This window comes from Amia ocellicauda, chromosome 12 (genome assembly GCF_036373705.1).
Source record: "Amia ocellicauda isolate fAmiCal2 chromosome 12, fAmiCal2.hap1, whole genome shotgun sequence".
Lineage (NCBI taxonomy): Eukaryota > Metazoa > Chordata > Actinopteri > Amiiformes > Amiidae > Amia > Amia ocellicauda.
The window spans coordinates 26,348,658-26,367,422 of record NC_089861.1 but is presented as its reverse complement, the minus strand read 5'-3'; the positions used below and the strand labels follow the sequence as shown (position 1 = coordinate 26,367,422).

General features: G+C 48.8%; 1 protein-coding gene across 1 annotated transcript; it reads right to left on the bottom strand.

Annotated features, from left to right (window-relative positions):
* Positions 1-4,310: 4,310 nt before the first annotated feature.
* On the bottom strand, positions 4,311-18,550 carry LOC136764771 (nuclear RNA export factor 1). The gene is made up of 21 exons (XM_066719084.1): positions 18,265-18,550; positions 17,104-17,317; positions 16,880-17,012; positions 16,660-16,743; positions 16,375-16,479; positions 15,102-15,182; positions 14,790-14,859; positions 13,898-13,986; positions 12,699-12,806; positions 12,479-12,588; positions 9,501-9,537; positions 9,302-9,370; positions 9,137-9,192; positions 8,852-8,959; positions 8,700-8,758; positions 8,275-8,390; positions 8,103-8,145; positions 6,495-6,567; positions 6,208-6,390; positions 4,922-4,982; positions 4,311-4,825 (listed from the first exon to the last, which is right to left on the bottom strand). Exons 1-21 carry the CDS (start codon positions 18,296-18,298, stop codon positions 4,790-4,792), a joined length of 1,869 nt encoding a protein of 622 aa, XP_066575181.1. The 5' UTR covers positions 18,299-18,550; the 3' UTR covers positions 4,311-4,789.
* Positions 18,551-18,765: the final 215 nt, after the last annotated feature.

The window sequence follows — 18,765 nt, the reverse complement described above, 5'->3', positions numbered from 1 at the left end:
ATTGTTCAGTGTAACTGCGTGTATCTGGCACTTTGTCTGTATTCAGATATTAAGCGGCCATTAATTGTGCTATCAGCAGTCCTGCATGGGAGGGAGGGCCATCCTGACCAGCCTTGTGTCATTCAACGCAACACAGGTGTTCACTGTCCTAATTAGTTACAGGTGTCATAATGTCCGAAGGGCCACGCTTACAAAGGGCAGGGACTCTAGCTGCGGGGACTCCAGCGAAGAGAAGACTGTGAGGAGACACCGCAGAGAAACAGCAGGCAACCATGACTATCTCTCCAATTCCTGTCCTGCTCTGTCCTTCCTCTCGGCGTACACCTGCGCGTCATTGTTTCCCTAATCCCTCCAACCTCATCTCTCTGCCTCCCCCCCCTCCTCCTCCTCCCTCCCCTCTACTCCACTCTCTGGGGGCCTGTGGAACTGCCTCTCAACTTTCTTCTCTCCTCCCTCCCCTCGCTGTCCTCACCTGTCATCCTCCTGGGAGACTTCAACATCCACCTCTCCAACCCTTCCCACTGTGCCGGATTTCTTCCTCTCCTTCACTCCTTTAACTTCTCTCTCTCTCTCCGTCTCCCCCCACTCACAGGGCTGGCTGCCAGCTAGACCTCATCTTCTAGACCTCCCTTCTCCCTGCTCCCTTTCAACACTCTCCGTCACACCCATGGACATCTCAGACCACCACTTCATTTCCTTCTCCCTTTCCCTCCCCTCCCTCCCCACTCCACCCACTCCCTCTGTCACCTTCCGCCATAATCTCCGCTCTGTCTGCCCCTCCACCCTTGCTTCCACTGCCCTCACTCACTTACCTTCCATTGACTGTTTTTCCCCATCTATCTGTCAACTGTGTCTACCGCTCTACTGTCCACATTCTCGTCCTCTCTCACCTCAGCCAAGAAGTCTTACTTCCAATCACTCTTCCAATCCACTGTCAACAACCCCGCAAACTCTACTCCACCTTCTCCTCCCTCCTTGCACCCCCTCCCCCTCCTCCTCCCTCATCTCTCACTGCTGATGATTTCGCTTCCTTCTCCTCCAAGATTGCAGACATCCGCAGGCTCTTCAATAGTCCACCCTCTTCTCCCATCACACCCAAACCTCCAACCGATCAAGCTTCCTTTTCTTCATTCTCGCCTCTCTCAGATGCTGAAGTTTCTGCTCTCCTCCTACGTCACAAACCCACAATGTGTGCCCTGGACCCTCTCCCTTCTCGCCTCTTCCAAGCAACCGCTCCTGATCTTCTCTCCTTCATCTCCTCCCTCCTCAACTCCTCACTCCTCTCTGGCTGTTTCCCCTCTGCATTTAAACAAGCTGCTGTCATCCCACTCCTCAAGAAACCTACCGTTGACCGCACCTCTCCTCAGAACTACCGCCCTGTCTCCCTACTCTCCTTCCTCTCAAAGACCCTCGAGCGGGTCCGTCCACTGTCAGCTGTCTGCATTTCTTTGCAATCCTCTGCAATCCAGCTTCCGCACAGCTCACTCCACTGAGACGGCTCTCCTGGCAGTCACTGACTCCCTCAGCTGTGCTCGGGCGGCCTCCCTCTCCTCAGTCCTCATTCGCCTCGATCTCTGCAGCATTTGACGCTGTTGATCACTCCATCCTCCTCTCCTGCCTCGCTGATCTCTGGAACTGCTCCCACCTGTTCTCCTCCTACCTCAACGACCGGACCTATCAAGTGACATGACGAGGTTCCTCATCCACCCCCCAACCTCTCCTCATAGGCGTACCCCAAGACTCCGTCCTGGGCCCCCTCCTGTTCTCTCTCTACACTCGCTCCCTGGGCCCCCTCATCGCATCCCATGGTTTCTCCTACCACTTCTACGCTGATGATGCCCAGATCTTCCTGTCTTTTCCCTCTTCTGACCCTTTCATCCCCTCTCGCATCTCTTCCTGTTTGTCTGCTATCTCCGCCTGGATGCACTTGCGCCACCTGAAGCTCAACCTCTCCAAATTGGATCTCCTCTTTCCCCCCCCCTCTTCCTCACCTTCTGCTGACCTCTCCATCTCGATCCCCTTGGAATCTATGACACTCTCTCCTTCTTCTGCTAAGAACCTAGGAGTCACCCTCGATCTTGCGCTCTCCTACACTCAGTACATCACCATGCTGACACACACCTGCAGATTCTTCCTGAGCAACATAAGCCAAATCTAATCAACTACTTGACTCAGCTGCTCGTCCAGTTACTGGTCCTCTCCCATTACTCGCCTTGCGTTACTAAAACCTGTATTGTTATTTTGATTTCCCCTTTGCTCCCTTTCCCTTGGCCCTTGACTGTGATCTAATATCTTGTCTGCACTCGGCTTTTACAATCCAGGATGTAAGACCTCATATGCTGTATACTCTTGTGTAAATTGAATTTGTAAAATGTATTCTGCTTTGAATTGCACTGTATTATGTAAATTGAAATTTGTCATGTTTTATGCCTTGAACTGCATTGTATTTTTGCAGTTTGTATTGCACATATATTTTGTAAGTCACCTTGGATAAGGGCATCTGCCAATAAATAAATAAATAATAATAATAATAATAATACCAGTATTCCCTGGTGAATTGGGGTCCATTCTTTCCATTCCTCCCTGCAGCTACCTCTGAACCTCCGCCCAGTATGGAAAGACACGACGGTCTCGCTCTCCACATGAGCCTGTAGGTTCATTTGACCTATGAGCAATCATGTTTTTGGAACCAACTTTTTCCTCTGAGCTTTTCCTTCAATCCCTTAACTAGATTTGTTATATGGGGGGCCTAGCTTCTTTTATGTTGCGCAGGAGGGCACACCACACTTGTGCTAGTAAGTGGGGGGGGGGGGGCAGGTATCATATAGTAATTATTTATTCCCATATTTATATTCCATCTTTAAATTTTATTTATATATTAATCCTTTAAATGTAGTCTATAGTAAAATATATTTGGTATTTGTTTAAGTTTCATTGTTATTGTTAATATTGATATGTGTGATGGTTTGGCTTGGGGGAGAAGACACTACTGAACAGCTGTAACGACCTCAGGGAGAAGGATAGTGGATCCTATTGCAGGCTCACTAATAAGATGGAAGACAGGCAAACAATCCGACAAGGAGAAATCCAGAAGGCAAAAACAGGAACAGTCCGAGGGTCAATCGATTGAGCAAACAGGCTAGACAAGGAGATCCATGAGAGGTAGTCAAGAACAAGAAGGCAATGGTCAAAACACAGGTAGGCAGGATACATGCTCAGCCATGCTTGTAAAGAGAATGCAAGACTTCACAAAGTGACTGAGGAGCAGAGGGGAATATATACTGTGTGGAGGGGAGCAGATAACTGGGTTGAGAGTGCTGGACCAATGGGAAGAGGAGAAAGATGGAACAAGTGCACATGGGTGAAAGGAATGTTAAGTAGCTGATTGATCCTGGTGCTAGAGAATGTGAGAGACAGGGTTTAGTATTCGGGAGAGAGGGACCTCTAGTGGTGGACTGAGGTAGGATCTGGTGAAGCCATGACAACAGCTATGAAGCTCTCAGAAGACTAGGATCAGGGATGAGGGTTGGAGGTACAGTGTCTTCCAAAAGTATTCACCCCCTTGGCATTTGTCCTATTTTGTTGCCTTACAACCTGGAATTAAAATTGATTATTTGGGGGGTTGTGTCATTTGATTTACACAACATGCCTACCACTTTGAAGATGCAAAATATTTTTCTTTGTGAAAAAAAAAAAAAAAAAAAAAAACAGAAAATTGAGCAAGTCAATACTTTGTAGAGCCACCTTTTGCAAGCAATTACAGCTGCAAGTCTCTTGGAGTACGTCTCTATAAGCTTGGCACATCTAGCCACTGGGATTTTTGTCCATTCTTGATGGCAAAACTGCTCCAGCTCCTTCAAGTTGGATTGGCTCCGCTGGTATACAGCAATCTTTAAGTCATAACACAGACTGTCAATTGGATTGAGGTCTGTGGTTTGACTAGGCCATTCCAAGACATTTAAACCACTCGAGTGTGGCTTTAGCAGTATGCTTAGGGTCAGTGTCAGATATTTTTTTGCGGCTAAAGCCCAACCCACTTGCTGAATACGCATGAGGTCTGAAAGCTCATATTGAGGTCAGTAATGAAGTAGAATGACCCCCCCCCCTCCCCAGAAAAGAAATTAAGAACCATCTAGGACATTCTATTACAGCAACAAAACATGCAATTTAACCTAAATACCAATGTGTATAAACACACACACACACACACACACACACATCACAGGTGCTGCGTCCCAAACCCACCCCTTGATTGACAGAAGAACAGACGAGGAACACGTGAATGGACACAAAGATATAAACTAGGGAAATGAGATTTGAATAAACTATTCTTTATTATAGATTTTGTTTTTGTATTTTGGGGGATTTTTTCTTTAGGTTGTCACATTTTCATGTCTAAATACAAAATAAAAACTCACATCCTCAGGATTTTTTTTTAAAAAACAAACAGAAAAAACAATAGTATACAGAGAAATGAGCGATCCTACAGACTCCAGAGGTGGTAGCTTCGATTTGCCACCATCAGGGTGCAGATGAGCAGCAGAGAAACCGTGGAGGCGTCACCGCAGTGGCATTACACACTACCGAGGGTAACAGATGCACAGAGACCCACCCATGAGGGCAGTGAGGCTTCTGTGGGAGTATCACAGCAGTCACAGTCTTGTTATATAAAGTTGTACTTTTCATTGTTGTTGAAGGGGGAGCGAGAGAGGGAGGGTCTTCATAAAGGGGATCTTCACTGCAGAGATATTCCATCCATCTCTCTCTCTTCTTCACACTCACACCCCCTTCACTTGAAAGCCACATCTGGGATCTTCCCTTGAGACTAAAGAGGAAGAGAGTGAGAGAAAAAGTGAGTAGGAGAGAGAGAGTGAAAGGAGGAGTGAGTGAAAGAAAGTGACAGTGTAAAAGAGAGACTGACCTTGAGCTGGTTGAAGATCTGCGCAGCTCTGTTGAAATCCCACTCATTGTCCTGTAGACACCTGCAACACAAACACTACTGTTAACACGACTAAACACACACTATTACATATATCGACACACACTGCTGTTAACAGACACGGTTTCAAATATCAATGTGGAGCACTGGTCAGTGCGGTCAGCAGTCAGTGTCCAGCAGTATGCGGTGTCAGTGGTCCCTATCCCACTGTGCTCAGTGTCCAGCAGTATGCGGTGTCAGTGGTCCCTGTCCCACTGTGCTCAGTGTCCAGCAGTACGCTGCGTCACTGGTCCCTGTCCCACTGTGCTCAGTGTCCAGCAGTACGCTGCGTCACTGGTCCCTGTCCCACTGTGCTCAGTGTCCAGCAGTACGCTGCGTCAATGTTCCCTGTCCCACTGTGCTCAGTGTCCAGCAGTACGCTGCGTCAATGTTCCCTGTCCCACTGTGCTCAGTGTCCAGCAGTATGCGGTGTCAGTGGTCCCTGTCCCACTGTGCTCAGTGTCCAGCAGTACGCTGCGTCACTGGTCCCTATCCCACTGTGCTCAGTGTCCAGCAGTATGCGGTGTCAGTGGTCCCTGTCCCACTGTGCTCAGTGTCCAGCAGTACGCTACGTCACTGGTCCCTGTCTCACTGTGCTCAGTGTCCAGCAGTACGCTGCGTCACTGGTCCCTGTCCCACTGTGCTCAGTGTCCAGCAGTACGCTGCGTCACTGGTCCCTGTCCCACTGTGCTCAGTGTCCAGCAGTACGCTGCGTCAATGTTCCCTGTCCCACTGTGCTCAGTGTCCAGCAGTACGCTGCGTCAATGTTCCCTGTCCCACTGTGCTCAGTGTCCAGCAGTACGCTGCGTCACTGGTCCCTGTCCCACTGTGCTCAGTGTCCAGCAGTACGCTGCGTCACTGGTCCCTGTCCCACTGTGCTCAGTGTCCAGCAGTACGCTGCGTCACTGGTCCCTGTCCCACTGTGCTCAGTGTCCAGCAGTACGCTGCGTCACTGGTCCCTGTCCCACTGTGCTCAGTGTCCAGCAGTACGCTGCGTCACTGGTCCCTGTCCCACTGTGCTCAGTGTCCAGCAGTACGCTGCGTCAATGTTCCCTGTCCCACTGTGCTCAGTGTCCAGCAGTACGCTGCGTCAATGTTCCCTGTCCCACTGTGCTCAGTGTCCAGCAGTACGCTGCGTCACTGGTCCCTGTCCCACTGTGCTCAGTGTCCAGCAGTACGCTGCGTCACTGGTCCCTGTCCCACTGTGGACAGTGTCCAGCAGTACGTACTTCTGTGACCACTCCAGGTTCATGCCGGACTGCAGGGAGAAGGCGGACAGCATCTCCTGCTGCGCAGCGGTCAGCGTGGGCACGGGGCTGCTGGAAGGCGTGGGGGCCGGCGTAGCGAATGCCCGTCTGATCTCCTCTGTCGTCGCGTTCCGCACAAACAGCTCATCATTCACTATACACAGCCTGAGAGAGAGAGATAGAGACAGATCATCATTCACTATACACAGCCTGAGAGAGAAGGATGGAGGGATGAGAAGCAGAGATGAACAGATGGGTGGAGCTCTTACCCAGCGTTTCCTGCGGGGACAGTGATGAACACACGAGAGAACGCACGCACTGTGTCCCGAGACTTCTCATCCACTGAGAGGGAGAGGAGAGGAGAGAGAGAGAGAGAGAGTCAGTGCCAGTCACTGCTGGATAGAAGAGTCCTGCCATCTTCCTTCAGACGGTATAGTGCACTATAGCAGTGGTTTTCAACCCGTGTGTCGCAGCACAATGGTGTGCCGTCAGGACTCCAAGTGTGCGGTGAGATTTTTATCCCCTCAAAAATATGATGTAATTTTTTTTTGTCAACTTCATAAATCTTTTATCAAATCAAACTGATTCAAGTTGTGAAAATGTAACATCTACTGTAGGAAACGTTTCATAACTGAAATGTTTTGCTTGCCGGACTGAATGCACACCTGCGCTGAGCTGCAGTGCTATCAGTGGTACTGAAACACAATTGATTAAATGGACAGATGTCTTTTTCTTGCACTCTGCTTGTCCTGTTTTTAGGTTGGACTTCTGGATGAAATAGATTTGATAAATATTGTTCAATACGTTTGTCCTTGCCCTTTTGGTAGGCTTATTTATTTGATATTGTAACGGAGATGGAAAGGCGCACCGCCCCTCTCGATTAACATGTGGCCATCTCCCTAGGGGCTGCTGGGAGATTAGAGAAAGGACTGTAAAAAGTGCCTGTTAACGGTTATGTATTGATTATGTACTGTACCGCTGTGTACTGTTGTCGGATGTCTCCTGTTCCTGTAAGTCTTATATCTTTGGTTCCCCCACCCTGTTCTTGAATAATCAGGCTCTAAATAGCCCCAGCGTTTCTCCTGCACTTTTTAGATCTTTCTACTGCTAGCGCTGCCTCTGTAAAAGCGGATGGTGCATGTGAGAAATGAAGAGCATGTTTACTGAAAACGGTGTCTGACTCCTTGAACCAGAACGGTTGGTAACAAACCAAAACCGTTAATATGAAACTGGTTAAATTAACTGTGGATATATTTTGATCATGCTCAGCTCAGGTATGCATTCAGTCTGCAAACAAAACATTACACCTGCGGAATGTTGCAACAAATCGAATAAAACAGCGAGGATAGCATGTTTGATCCATGTGCTATTGTTTCTCAACAATTGTAATGCCCTTTGTTACATTTAACCACTTAACCACTGAATTAACTTGTTATAAGATATTATGAACTGAACATATTTTGCTGTTCATTTATATTTACTGTGAGTTTTTAGTGTTTGGTCTTGGTCTGTCTGCACTAAATAAATGATTTGTATTAAGTCATTACTTAGAATGTCTATTTTTTAACCATACCACTAAAAGCCACTCCTTGCACATCACACATTTGCCCTTTTAATTACTCTTCTACCGACATATTTTAACACGTGTGATAATAGCTTTAGCAACCCGTTGCCATTCAGGTAAGACAATACCTAGTAAATTTGGGTTTGTTTTCATGATAGTGTGCCACGAGGTTTTTGGTCTTGGCAAAGTGTACCGCGGCATTAAAAGGGTTGGGAACCACTGCACTATAATCCAGTCTAGTCCAATATGTTGTAGTCTAGCTCAGCAGAATTCTGTCCAGTCCCACCCCTCAGTCCAGGCCCACCCCACTCACCTTCTTTAAACACTCCACTGATGGTGAAGGACAGTAACGTGTTCTGGAAGAGAGAGACACCTGTCAGTCAATCAGCTGATCAATACAGAGATCACTGAAACACTCCCTCTCTCACACACTGTGACACCCAGAGAGAGAGACACACAGACACAGGGGGTCAGTGGTAACTCACAGTGTAGGTGTTGACGTCCACTACGAAGGAGCTGGTGTCGTGCTGCGTCTTGGGCAGCTCGTTCAGGAAGGCCACCACATTCAGGCGCGTGTGCTTCAGCAGGCGGAACCGCGTGGCTGTAGCCGGAGGGGCAGGAGGGACAGGTTAGAGGGGCGCACAGGAGTCCACCTCACTGCACACACCATTTGTACCATTCACACTATCAATAGCTTACACTGCAGCAGATCAGCTTTGCAACCCGAAATTTTACGGTGTCTATTATCTGGAATGTTGGCATATGGACACAGACACCTTGCACTTGTAATTACTGTAGATCTATTGCAGTGTATTTTGCTGGATTGGTGTGGTTGATATTGTTGCAGTGTGTATGAGTATGTGTGTTCAGTGTCTGTGCTCTTTCTGTGTTCCAGCACAATCACACTCACTGGGGTCTTTCAGCTTCTTGATGTTGCGACTGTCCTTATGGTAATCTCCCAAACTGCACCTGTACAAAAGAGAGGGAGGGTCAGCACTGTCACACACTGACCACAGTGAACTGACACAGAGTGTGTGTGTATGTGACTCTCTCTTGTGGTACCTGGAGGGGTTCTGTAAGGAGAAGGGGATGCTGAGGGAGAAGGAGGCCCCATCGTGATAGGCATCTAGAAGCGGCTGTCTGTCCCCTGAGTCGTACACATTGTAGTACCTGACAGACAGACAGACAGACATACATATTAACACACTGCAATAGCAGATAGACACAGTAACACACTGACACCAGACAGACGGACACAGTAACACACTGACACCAGACAGAGGGAGGACATTCATATGAAAACCAACAAAAACAGCTACACAAACACTATCTGACTGAGACACTCACTGCTGCAGGAAGCGCAGAATCACACTCTTAATCTCCTCCGAACCAAAATAACTGCCCTGCAGAGAAACAAAGGGGGGGGTGGGTGTTAGGCAAACCTGTCCTCACTTGGGGACATCAGCTGTGATCTTTATAGGGGGCATGGATGAGGGGGGGGCTGTCACTCACCTTGCAGGCCGGGAGTGTGGTTGGGGCTTCAACATCAAATGTTATTGGGGGGGGCAGAACATGACCATCCTGAAAGAGAGACAGAGACATTAGTATGAGTGCGAGATTCAATGCGAATGTGTATGTGCATGTGACTGTATGTGTGCGTGTGGTTGTATGTGTTTGAGTCTCAGAGGGTGCGTGTGACTGAGTATCTTACCAGTCTGAGCAGTCGGGGGAACCTCTCTCTGATGGCGCTGTCAGACAGTGAAACAGAGGAGAGCAGCGTGACTACACAACCACAGAGCAACAACCTCACACTCTCACAATCACTCTCTCTCTCTCTCTCTCTCTCTCTCTCACACACACACACACAGCAACATTCTCTCACACACAACCACACACACACACACACTATCATCACTAATACCGTCAGAGCTGCACAGATTCTTCCAGCCCTCCTCTCTCCATGGACTCTCCTCCTGGACACCCCCCCTCTGTGAGGCAGGGTGTTCTATATGCAGACAACGCAGCAGCCCCCCCACCACCCCTTCGCCCCCAGAGCAGCAGACTCACCCGAGCCCAGGAGCCGGCACCGCCAGAGGGCTGTCGGACTTTTTGTACCTTCGTTTCAAAGGTGTATAATTACGATGCGTTCAAAAGATCACTGCTTCCCGTTATAAACGGTTCTGTCTCTGCAGTCCAGGGCTGGAAACGCTGCTGTAGATATACCCCCATCCCGGGACCCTCACAAGCAGTCTACTTACCTGGCTGTTACTCACCTTCCCCCACCAAGGCAGACACACACTACCCACGGCCTGAGAGATGGGGGGGGGGATACAACATAACAAGACACAACCCAACCCAACACACAGCTTACATACAGCACTTTCAGAGCAATGCCAGGGGGGCGGTAGTTCAGCACCGACTAACTGACAACAGTTACAGCTCCTCCTTATCGGGGACTTACTACGTCTCCCGCACTGCGTGTGCCACATCTGGGCATTACCTAGTGTGTGTGTGTGTGTGTGTGTGTGTGTGTGTGTGAGAGAGAGTGTGCGTGTGTGGTTACCTGAGCGAGTGTGAGCATGCGTGTGTGTGTGTGTGTGTGTGTGTGTGTGTGTGTGTGTGTGTGTGTGTGTGTGAGAGCGTGCGTGTGTGTGTGTTGCTGTCTCAGTGTGTTTACATGTCTGTCCGTCTCTCTTGCCTCCTGTGCTCTGTGTCTCTGTGCTCAACTCTCAGCGCATCAGCACTGCTGAGTTTATAACTGACTCAGTGGGTTTAGTTTCTCACACAGCGCTTGCAGTCAGAGCGGGCCGGCCGGGGGAACTGGACCAGTACTGAGGCTCTCACAGACAGGACCGAGCGCCATAGAAACTACACAACACAAAGCAAAATCCATTCAATAAAGGAGTCCTGAGCCCAGCGAGGGAACTCAGTCATATGGAGTCAGTTGTGGATCCAGTCAGTGTTATGAGGCTCAGTGCTCTGGGGGGGGTCAGCACAGTGAGTCAGAGAGAGGCGATGGAGGGGCCCTTGTGGGTCTTCCCTCTTGGAACTGAAGCTGATAAAGGAGCCGGAGCAGCAGCCAGAGCAACACTGACCAACTGGAGGAGGAGAAGGGCCAGGGACTGGGGAGGTATCAGCCTCTCTTCACCCTCCCAAAAAAAAATGCAGAAAAAGTTTTGGGGCTTCCAAATAAAAAAAAAAAAAAAGGTAAATATGAAGAAATAGATGCTGGATTCAGCCTTCTCTCTCTCTCTCTCTTGCAGACCAGTGCCCAATGACCCGAGAGGGGGCTCAACAGAGAGGGCTCGGACTCACTTCCTCTCCCTCCGCCACCCACTCTCACTATCCCACTCTCACTCTCTCTGTGTGTCGTGTCCAGGCCCGGTGCGCGGCTGTGCCTGTCTTAGGTTGTCCCAGAGACTCAAGTGTGAGCCTTGAAGGATCTTACCCGTCATTGGCTAGCCAGCCCTCCTCACCGGCCAATCGCATCGCAGGTGGATGTGGGAGAAAGGAAGGTGGGTCCATGAATTTTATATATAAAAAAAATACCACATATATAAATTAAAAATATATATATATTTGAGAGTGAGATGCTGAAAGGATGATGACGAAGAGGTTTTCAGATTTCAGAATTTATAAAAACAAAAAAACAGGAAACAGTCCTGTCTGAAGAGCTCAGCTCCGCCCCCAGCCTCACTGAGTTTGCACACGAGCAGCTCAGACACAGGTGCGTTACACTGACTTACTGTTCTGTGTGTTGTTGTACAGAGCAGTGTAGTGCAGTACAGTACAGTGTGTTGTTGTACAGGGCAGTGCAGTACAGTGTTTGAGTGTTGTACAGTTGTACATATGCAGTACAGTTGTGTACTACAGTGTTTGTGTTGCAAAGTTTTGTAGTGTGTGTGTTACACTGACTTACTGTTCAGTGTGTGTGTTGTAGAGTAGTGCAGTGCAGTACAGTTTAGTGTGTGTGGTACTGGGCAGTGCAGTACAGTGTGTGTGTTGTACAGTTGTGTAGGGTATGGGCAGCCCTACACTTCATTTTGTGAGGTGTCTTGTGCGGTGCTGTGTGTTGTGGTGCTGGGCTGGGCTGTGAGACAGTGTGGAGGGCTGTAACGTTGTGTGGTTGTACAGTGTGTGTTCTCAGGACAGAGTGTCCCCCCCAACTGTGCGAACCTGATCTGCGATCAAAACATTTAACTTTTAAACTGATTTACTTTTGAAGTCTGTGTTTCAGAGCAGACCTGGGATCCCGGAGGAACTCCGACACTGCACACGCAACGCACCAAGACACGTCTCAGTGACGCACCTCACCTCCCCCTCCTGAACCACATGCGTCTCTCCCTCCTGCTCTCTCAACTCTCCCTGTTCCCCCCTCCTCCTCTCTCACATCCCCTTCTTTCTCCCCTCGACTCTTCCACCTCTCTCTCGGGAACTCATCACCACCCTCTCTCTTGTACACAGAGCACACCCACACTCACCCCCCTCACATCACCTGGGAAGCGGAGGGCACAGCAGAGAGTGGGGACTCTCAAACAATCTCAATCTCGAGAAGTATTAACGAGCAGCGGGGTCACAGTGTGGAGCATGAAGCTCCCGACACCAGCTCTCCTGCTGCTTCACCACACCTGCATTCTCTCAATTCTCTCTCTCTCCCTCCCTCCCTCCCTCCCTCCCTGGCGCTCTGACCTGATATAGGACGGCTGGTCTTTGAAGTGGTCGCACAGGGGATTGTGCTCCAGCCACACCTCCTCCAGCTTGAAGCCCTTCACCTTGTCCAGATCCCTCTCTGACTTCAACTGGACACGGGGACAGACAGGAGAGAGAGGGGCAGTATGTAGTCAGTGGGCTGGTGTGGACAGGGGTAGCACGGGGGTGGACAGGGGCAGCGCGGGGGTGTGGCTCTTACCTCGTTGTTGGAGAGGTTGAGGATCTTCAGGTTGGGCACTTTGCTCACCAGCTCAGACACTTCATCCAGTTTGTAGAGTCTGTTGTTGCCGAGGTTGAGAGAGAGGAGCTGGGGGGTAGAGAGAAGGAAGGAAGATGAATTGAGTGCCTGCTCTCCTTGTTTTGCACTTGTGTTGTTGACTCGTTCTCCACAGCAGGCGGACACACGAACATAACGACTGAGCGCTGCCAAGTACTGGTTGATTACTTTACTTTATTTAATTGTATTTTTACTGCACTTATATTCGTAAGGGCTGCTACTGTTTGTTAGTTAGTCTTACTTAGCGCAATTTGAAATATATATTGACGTGGTTTCTGTAACCAGAAACGGCTGCATTGCATACTATTGTAAAGAAACTGTACAGTGTTGTTGTGCTCTTAGCTTCTCCTTTTCTGCAATGGGGAGAGGCATTTACGTAGAGTTCAGCATTCCAGACATTCCAAGCACTTAGTTCGGCCGACGCTGTACTAGGGCGTGACTTGTGGGATCTGGACAGAGCAGTGTAATTCAGGTGTGCTCTCTGTTAATTAGTTATAGGTTGGCTATTTAAAAGCCCCCCCGTCCTCCACACCAGCAGTCAACGCCAGCAGCCTCAGTCCCCCCCCTCAGGGCCACGCTTACAAAGGGCAGGGACTCTAGAAACACACTTTCACTTTCTCCATCCATCCATCCATCCATCCATCCATCCATCCATCCCTCCCTCACCCTCACCCTCCCTCCCTGGGGCCACACTCTCAGGCTCAGTGCTTTGGTAAACAAGCTCAATTCCCCTCCCCCCCAAACACTAATGCTCAAACACTCTCTCTCCCCCCCCCCCACCTCACTTGCATGAAACATGTTAACCTTCCAGTAAAAGCACCCAACTCATGTATGCAGTGACGCACGTTAACGTTAATTTGTATTTTATTCAATACAGAAAGTGTTGGAAATAGCGAATCGGAGTTATCCCCTTGATGAATATACCCCGATGTGGAATAGTTATACCCCCTGATGATACATCGTTATGGTCTAGACAGTGGGAAATATTGTGATAATTTCAGTTCATATCACCCGTCCCTACAAAACGTCCAAATACATTATGTATGTATGCATCTCTCTCGGTCAGTCGGTGCTGTGGTAAACAAGTTCAGTTCAGTGGCTGGCTGGCTGCTAAGGGTTACCTCAGGGATGTTCTGCTTGATGATGTCATTGATGGCCTGCATGCAGCTCCTCCTGTTCAGAATCACCTCGATATTCTGAGACACCAGGTCTGAGAGAGAGGGGGGGTGAGAAGGGTGACTGTTAAGATGAGTTAAGATGCTTTCAAACTGGACACGGCGCAGCAGTCACCGTAGTCTCCCCTTCACATCGGACACGCAGCAGACGCAGCATGTCAGTCAGTGGGTGGCTCTCGTTAAATCAAAGCTGTATGACTTTTGACTACTGAGCAATACTATTGTAATTACTTCAAGGGAGAAGAGCCTTTACTTTACACAAAATACACAGACCTCCATAAATATTTTTAAAACCCAACTCCTCCAATACCACTATCATAATCCCCCGCACAATAACCTAGAATTACTCCACACTCCATAGCCACGCTATTGTGCGTTTGTTTATGATAAAGCTATTTTTATATGTTAATATATTGTGTCATTTGCTGGGTACAGTCAGAGAAGTCATCATCGTGCATTGTACATTGATATTATGCCATTTATTTAATCTGCCCATCCACCATTCATTGAATATCTTCTTTCATTGTATTGACAGTTATATAAATCGCTGATAAGTTTCTTCTCCATTTTAATTATTTATATATCTCCACTGAGCCTCATACTTTTCTCCAATTGGCTGAAGGCTGTTTACGTCGCAGCGAAAGTTGAAAATAGTTTTGCTACTTCTTAACTCCGCCCCGGTGCACTCCCATGCCACACCACGTCTGGCATGAAAGCCCCTTAACACAGTGTGTGAGAGAGTAACAATTTTGAGAATAAGAGAGTGTCAGAGTCATAGAGTGAGAGAGAGTAACAGTGTGAGAGAGTCATAGAGTGGGCAGTGAGGGTGTGTGTTTACCTGGGTCAGTGCGAATGCTGTTGAGATCCAGAGCTTGCTGGGAGGCATCAAAACGCTTACTCATACATTGCTGGAGAGAGAGAGAGAGAGTGAGGGAGGGAGGGAGGGGCGTCAGTTCTCAGAGTTCGTCACGGTGTGCAAACCGCTGCCTGTATGTCCTTCTGTGTTGTCTATAGTGCTGGTAATGGATGGTAAGGTCACACTGCACACTCCTGCTGCTCTTTAGCATGAAACACAGTGTTTGGGGAAGTCGGACACTTCTAGTGTGATATGGCATTGTATGCTACAGTGTACATCGTCTGTCTGTCTGACCTTGAGGTGCTCCAGGTCCTCCGGCTTCAGTTCGTTCAGCACGCTGGCAGGCGGGGGGGAGGGGTGCATGATGACTGACACCTGTGAGGAGGAGCAACAGAGCGGTCACACCCCTGAGCTGATTAACCCTGAAGACTAACCCAGAGACCGAGAGACAGAGACATTCCCCCATTCCCACTGAAATCCCAATAAAATGCAGGCAGCTTTTGCCTGCTTTTTTTTCCTATTGCACCACCATTCTCACTGGCTTTGAATGCCTGCAAAATGCCGGCATGTATCCATTCACACACAAAACATATAAAGCCTGCAAGAGGGCTGTAGCTTTGTGAACAAGACGATACAGAAGCATGTGGATTCAAGAGAGAAGACACGGACCAATACTCTGTATTTGTTTGTATAAGTTTAATAATTTCTGTGTTTTTGCCAGTTTCCTTCCACTGTGTTTACTGGGATCTTCTTTCTAACCAGAGAGGTGGTTCTTTTCATAGTCTGTACTGAGCCTCATGGAAACAACAAATAATCTGGAGGGAAACATCAATCTAGGGCAGGGGTGTCCAACCCTGGTCCTGGAGAGCCCCAATCCACTTAATCACCAATTTCTAAATACTGGGAACGCTTCTGAGTTATTAATCAATCAAGCAACTCAACCAAGGGATTTTGCGACTCGAGAGGCTGCAGGTATTCAGAAAACTTCTCCAATAGTTTCTAAAGGACTGAATTTACCGCACCACCTGCTTCAATGATCAGAATGATATACTCCCAGGTGTTTATAAATTGGTGATACATGGGCGATCTTTAAAACCTTCTGGATAGGGGCTCTCCAGGACCAGGGTTGGACACCCCTGATGTTGGGTGTGTATCCACGCTATGGCCAGGTCATCAGGCTGTATGGTTGTGTGTTTTTGCGGTGTGGTCAGTGAACCCAGCAGCCAGAGTTCATTTGAACCAGTGAACGCAGTATGAAACTCGGCTCATGGTCGCGTAACGAGAGGCATTGTGTGGGTCTTGACACACTGCAGCGAAGTTAAATCAACTCAAATAAATGAGAAAAAAAGCATGACATTACATTGTGTGTATATCTATATCTACCAAAAGTCTGGGTGTGCAGATCTGCAATTGATTGATTGCTCAAAACAACTTATTTATTTTTTCATTTTTTAAAGTTGGACATTACTGCCTTAAAATCGAATTAAATAACTCCAAACAAACTACCAAGGCCAAGGCTGCATAAGTTTCTGTGTGAATGGGGCTAGAGAGAGACAGCTCTGCTCACCTTGTACCCCTCAGTGTCAGTGATTTTTCGTGACACTTTGCACAGCGCGTTGGCTGTAGTGGCGTCCTCCACATAGAACACCACCTTGTTCCCTTCATAGTGATACTGGAGAGAGAGAGAGAGAGAGGTCAGTACACAGTCCCTCACATGGAGAACAGTTGTATTCATCGCTGTAAAGCCGCCTCCTCCTCTGTCACATGGTGCAGACGTCAGTTTCAGTCACTGTAAGTTGCTGTCCTGTCCTGGGTCACAGATAAAAACACAGATACAGAGAGCGGGACGCACCTGTACTGGGGTGAAGGGCACGGTGCATAGGCCCTGCAGGGCAGTCAGCAGCCACGTCTTGTCGTACTTCTTCCCACAGGGGATCTGGAGCCGGAGAGAACAGCACAGTCACCACAGAAACACACAAAGCAACACTCATAGTGTCACTCACACAGCGACACACACACACAGTGTCACTCACACAGTCACACAATAACTTACACTGCTCTGCTCTACTCACCGTCATTTTGAACCAGCTTTTTCGGGGGGGCCCGCCTCTGCCAGGGCGGTGCCCCCCTGCGTTGCCACCGCCTCCCCGGTTGCGGTCGTAGTGATTGTCACCCCGGCGATTCGGCCTCCCACCGTAAGGTGTACTGAGAGGAGAGAGAGATGGTCACACAAGTCTCACAGTGGAGCTCAAAGACAGCCACAGCGGGTTACAGAGACAGTCGCACAGTCACTCACAATCTCCTCTGGTGGGCACCGCTGTCCTGGCCACTGTCGTTCATGTCAACATCTCCGTCGTCGTCCTCCAGCCTGGCCCTGGGGACCGGCCCCCCTCCGCCCCCCCGGTGCCTCTGCCGGCCGCCAGCCTGCTGCTCGCTGTACATGCGCCCCCGGAACGGACCACGGCCCTTCCTGTTGCGGAACGTGGGGCCACCCACACGGTCATCGTGCTCTGGAGAGAGACAGAGAGACTGAGTCACAATAATGTGTAACGGAGGGGCTTTCAATATCTACCACATACATTACAGCCCTGGAATAAAAATGCAGCCCTGTCTCTCTATCATTCCTGCCATGTGATGCCTGGGACCAATTTTCCCTCATATCTGAGGGCTTAATATGTTTTACAGCCACCAACCAACTACCTGGGAATTGATCTGCAACAATTGCCTCCCCCAACACTCACTCGCTAAAATGGAGGGGGGGGGGGGGCGACTTTGATTTCACAATGACTAAGAAAACAAAGAGAGAGCAAGTAGAGGGGGAATGTAGGAGGAAGGAAGAGAAAGAAACTAAGATTGGGTGGGCAAATGAAGAAATTCCCCTAACCATTAACGGCAGCAAAATAAAGTACCTTAAAATTTCACAACAAAGCAACAACACAAAGAAATCAAGACACATCAAAACACGCACATTCACACACAAACTCTCCATCTCAAACCACGCACTTAAAGGTGGCTTTATTGGCACTACCAAGCTACCCAAATCTGTTTTCCAATAAGTTTATGATCTTAAACACTTTTCTCTAACTCTGCTCACTCACACTTCAGTCTCATTGTCCCACACGTGTGCGCACAGCCTGACTGAACTCAAATAACTTGCTACAAGCGAGATAAAAAGACAAAACACACACTCTCTGCCTGTCAAAAACACAAATTCAAAGATCACTATACTGATGTGTATCTGATCATTAAAAAAATCGGTAACACTTAAAATAGTCTCCCTTGTTACAGTCTATTTACACAGCAAGTAATCAGTAACTACAAGTACAACAAGTGGACGGGGGGGTGGCGTCTGCCTGACTCGCCAGGAACCCACCATGTCCCCATGTCCCCATGTCCCCCTGTGCCTCTCTCTCTCTCTCTCTCTCTCTCAATCTCAATCTCTTCACGTTTCACTCACTATTGTATAAGCGGCCTTCATCTGGCATCGCCATCTCCCAGGACTCCCAATTAAAACTAGGTCGTAGCCGAAGAGAAGTGGGGCAAGCTTGTGGGGAAGGTTAATAAACTCCAGCAGCCTCAGGTCGGATATTCCTTTGTATCCCGTGTTGTTGTTGTTGTTGTTGTTTGGTTTGGTTTTTCTCTTGTTACACCGTGTCCTACTAATCCCGCACGACGTCCCTTCCTTTTCCCGCACCATGCGAGACAGGCAGGTCGCTGGCGGCTGCGCTGTGTCTGACGTCACACGCATCTACCCCGGCGCGGTGCGCTGCGTCACGGCGTCTGTGCGCGTTACGTCACGGTGGTGCTCCGGCAGAGGACAGCGGCCCCAGCGCAACAAACATGCAGGCCGTGTTCACAGCAGTCGCCATCGCAGAAGAAGTTGATGCGACCAAAGTAGAAATATTTATTCCTGCTCAAAGTTGGGACACAATCGTTTTTTGTCTATACAATATTATAT

What these genes read in the sequence shown, in the direction of transcription:
- LOC136764771 (XM_066719084.1), bottom strand. Translation starts at nt 18,298, where the DNA reads ATGGCGATGCCAGATGAAGGCCGCTTATACAATA. An exon ending in TGAAGGCCGCTTATACAATA is followed by an intron (nt 17,318 to 18,264) that starts GTGAGTGAAACG and finishes GTCTCTCTCCAG; the next exon opens with AGCACGATGACCGTGTGGGT. An exon ending in CAGCATTCGCACTGACCCAG is followed by an intron (nt 13,987 to 14,789) that starts GTAAACACACAC and finishes CCTCTCTCTCAG; the next exon opens with ACCTGGTGTCTCAGAATATC.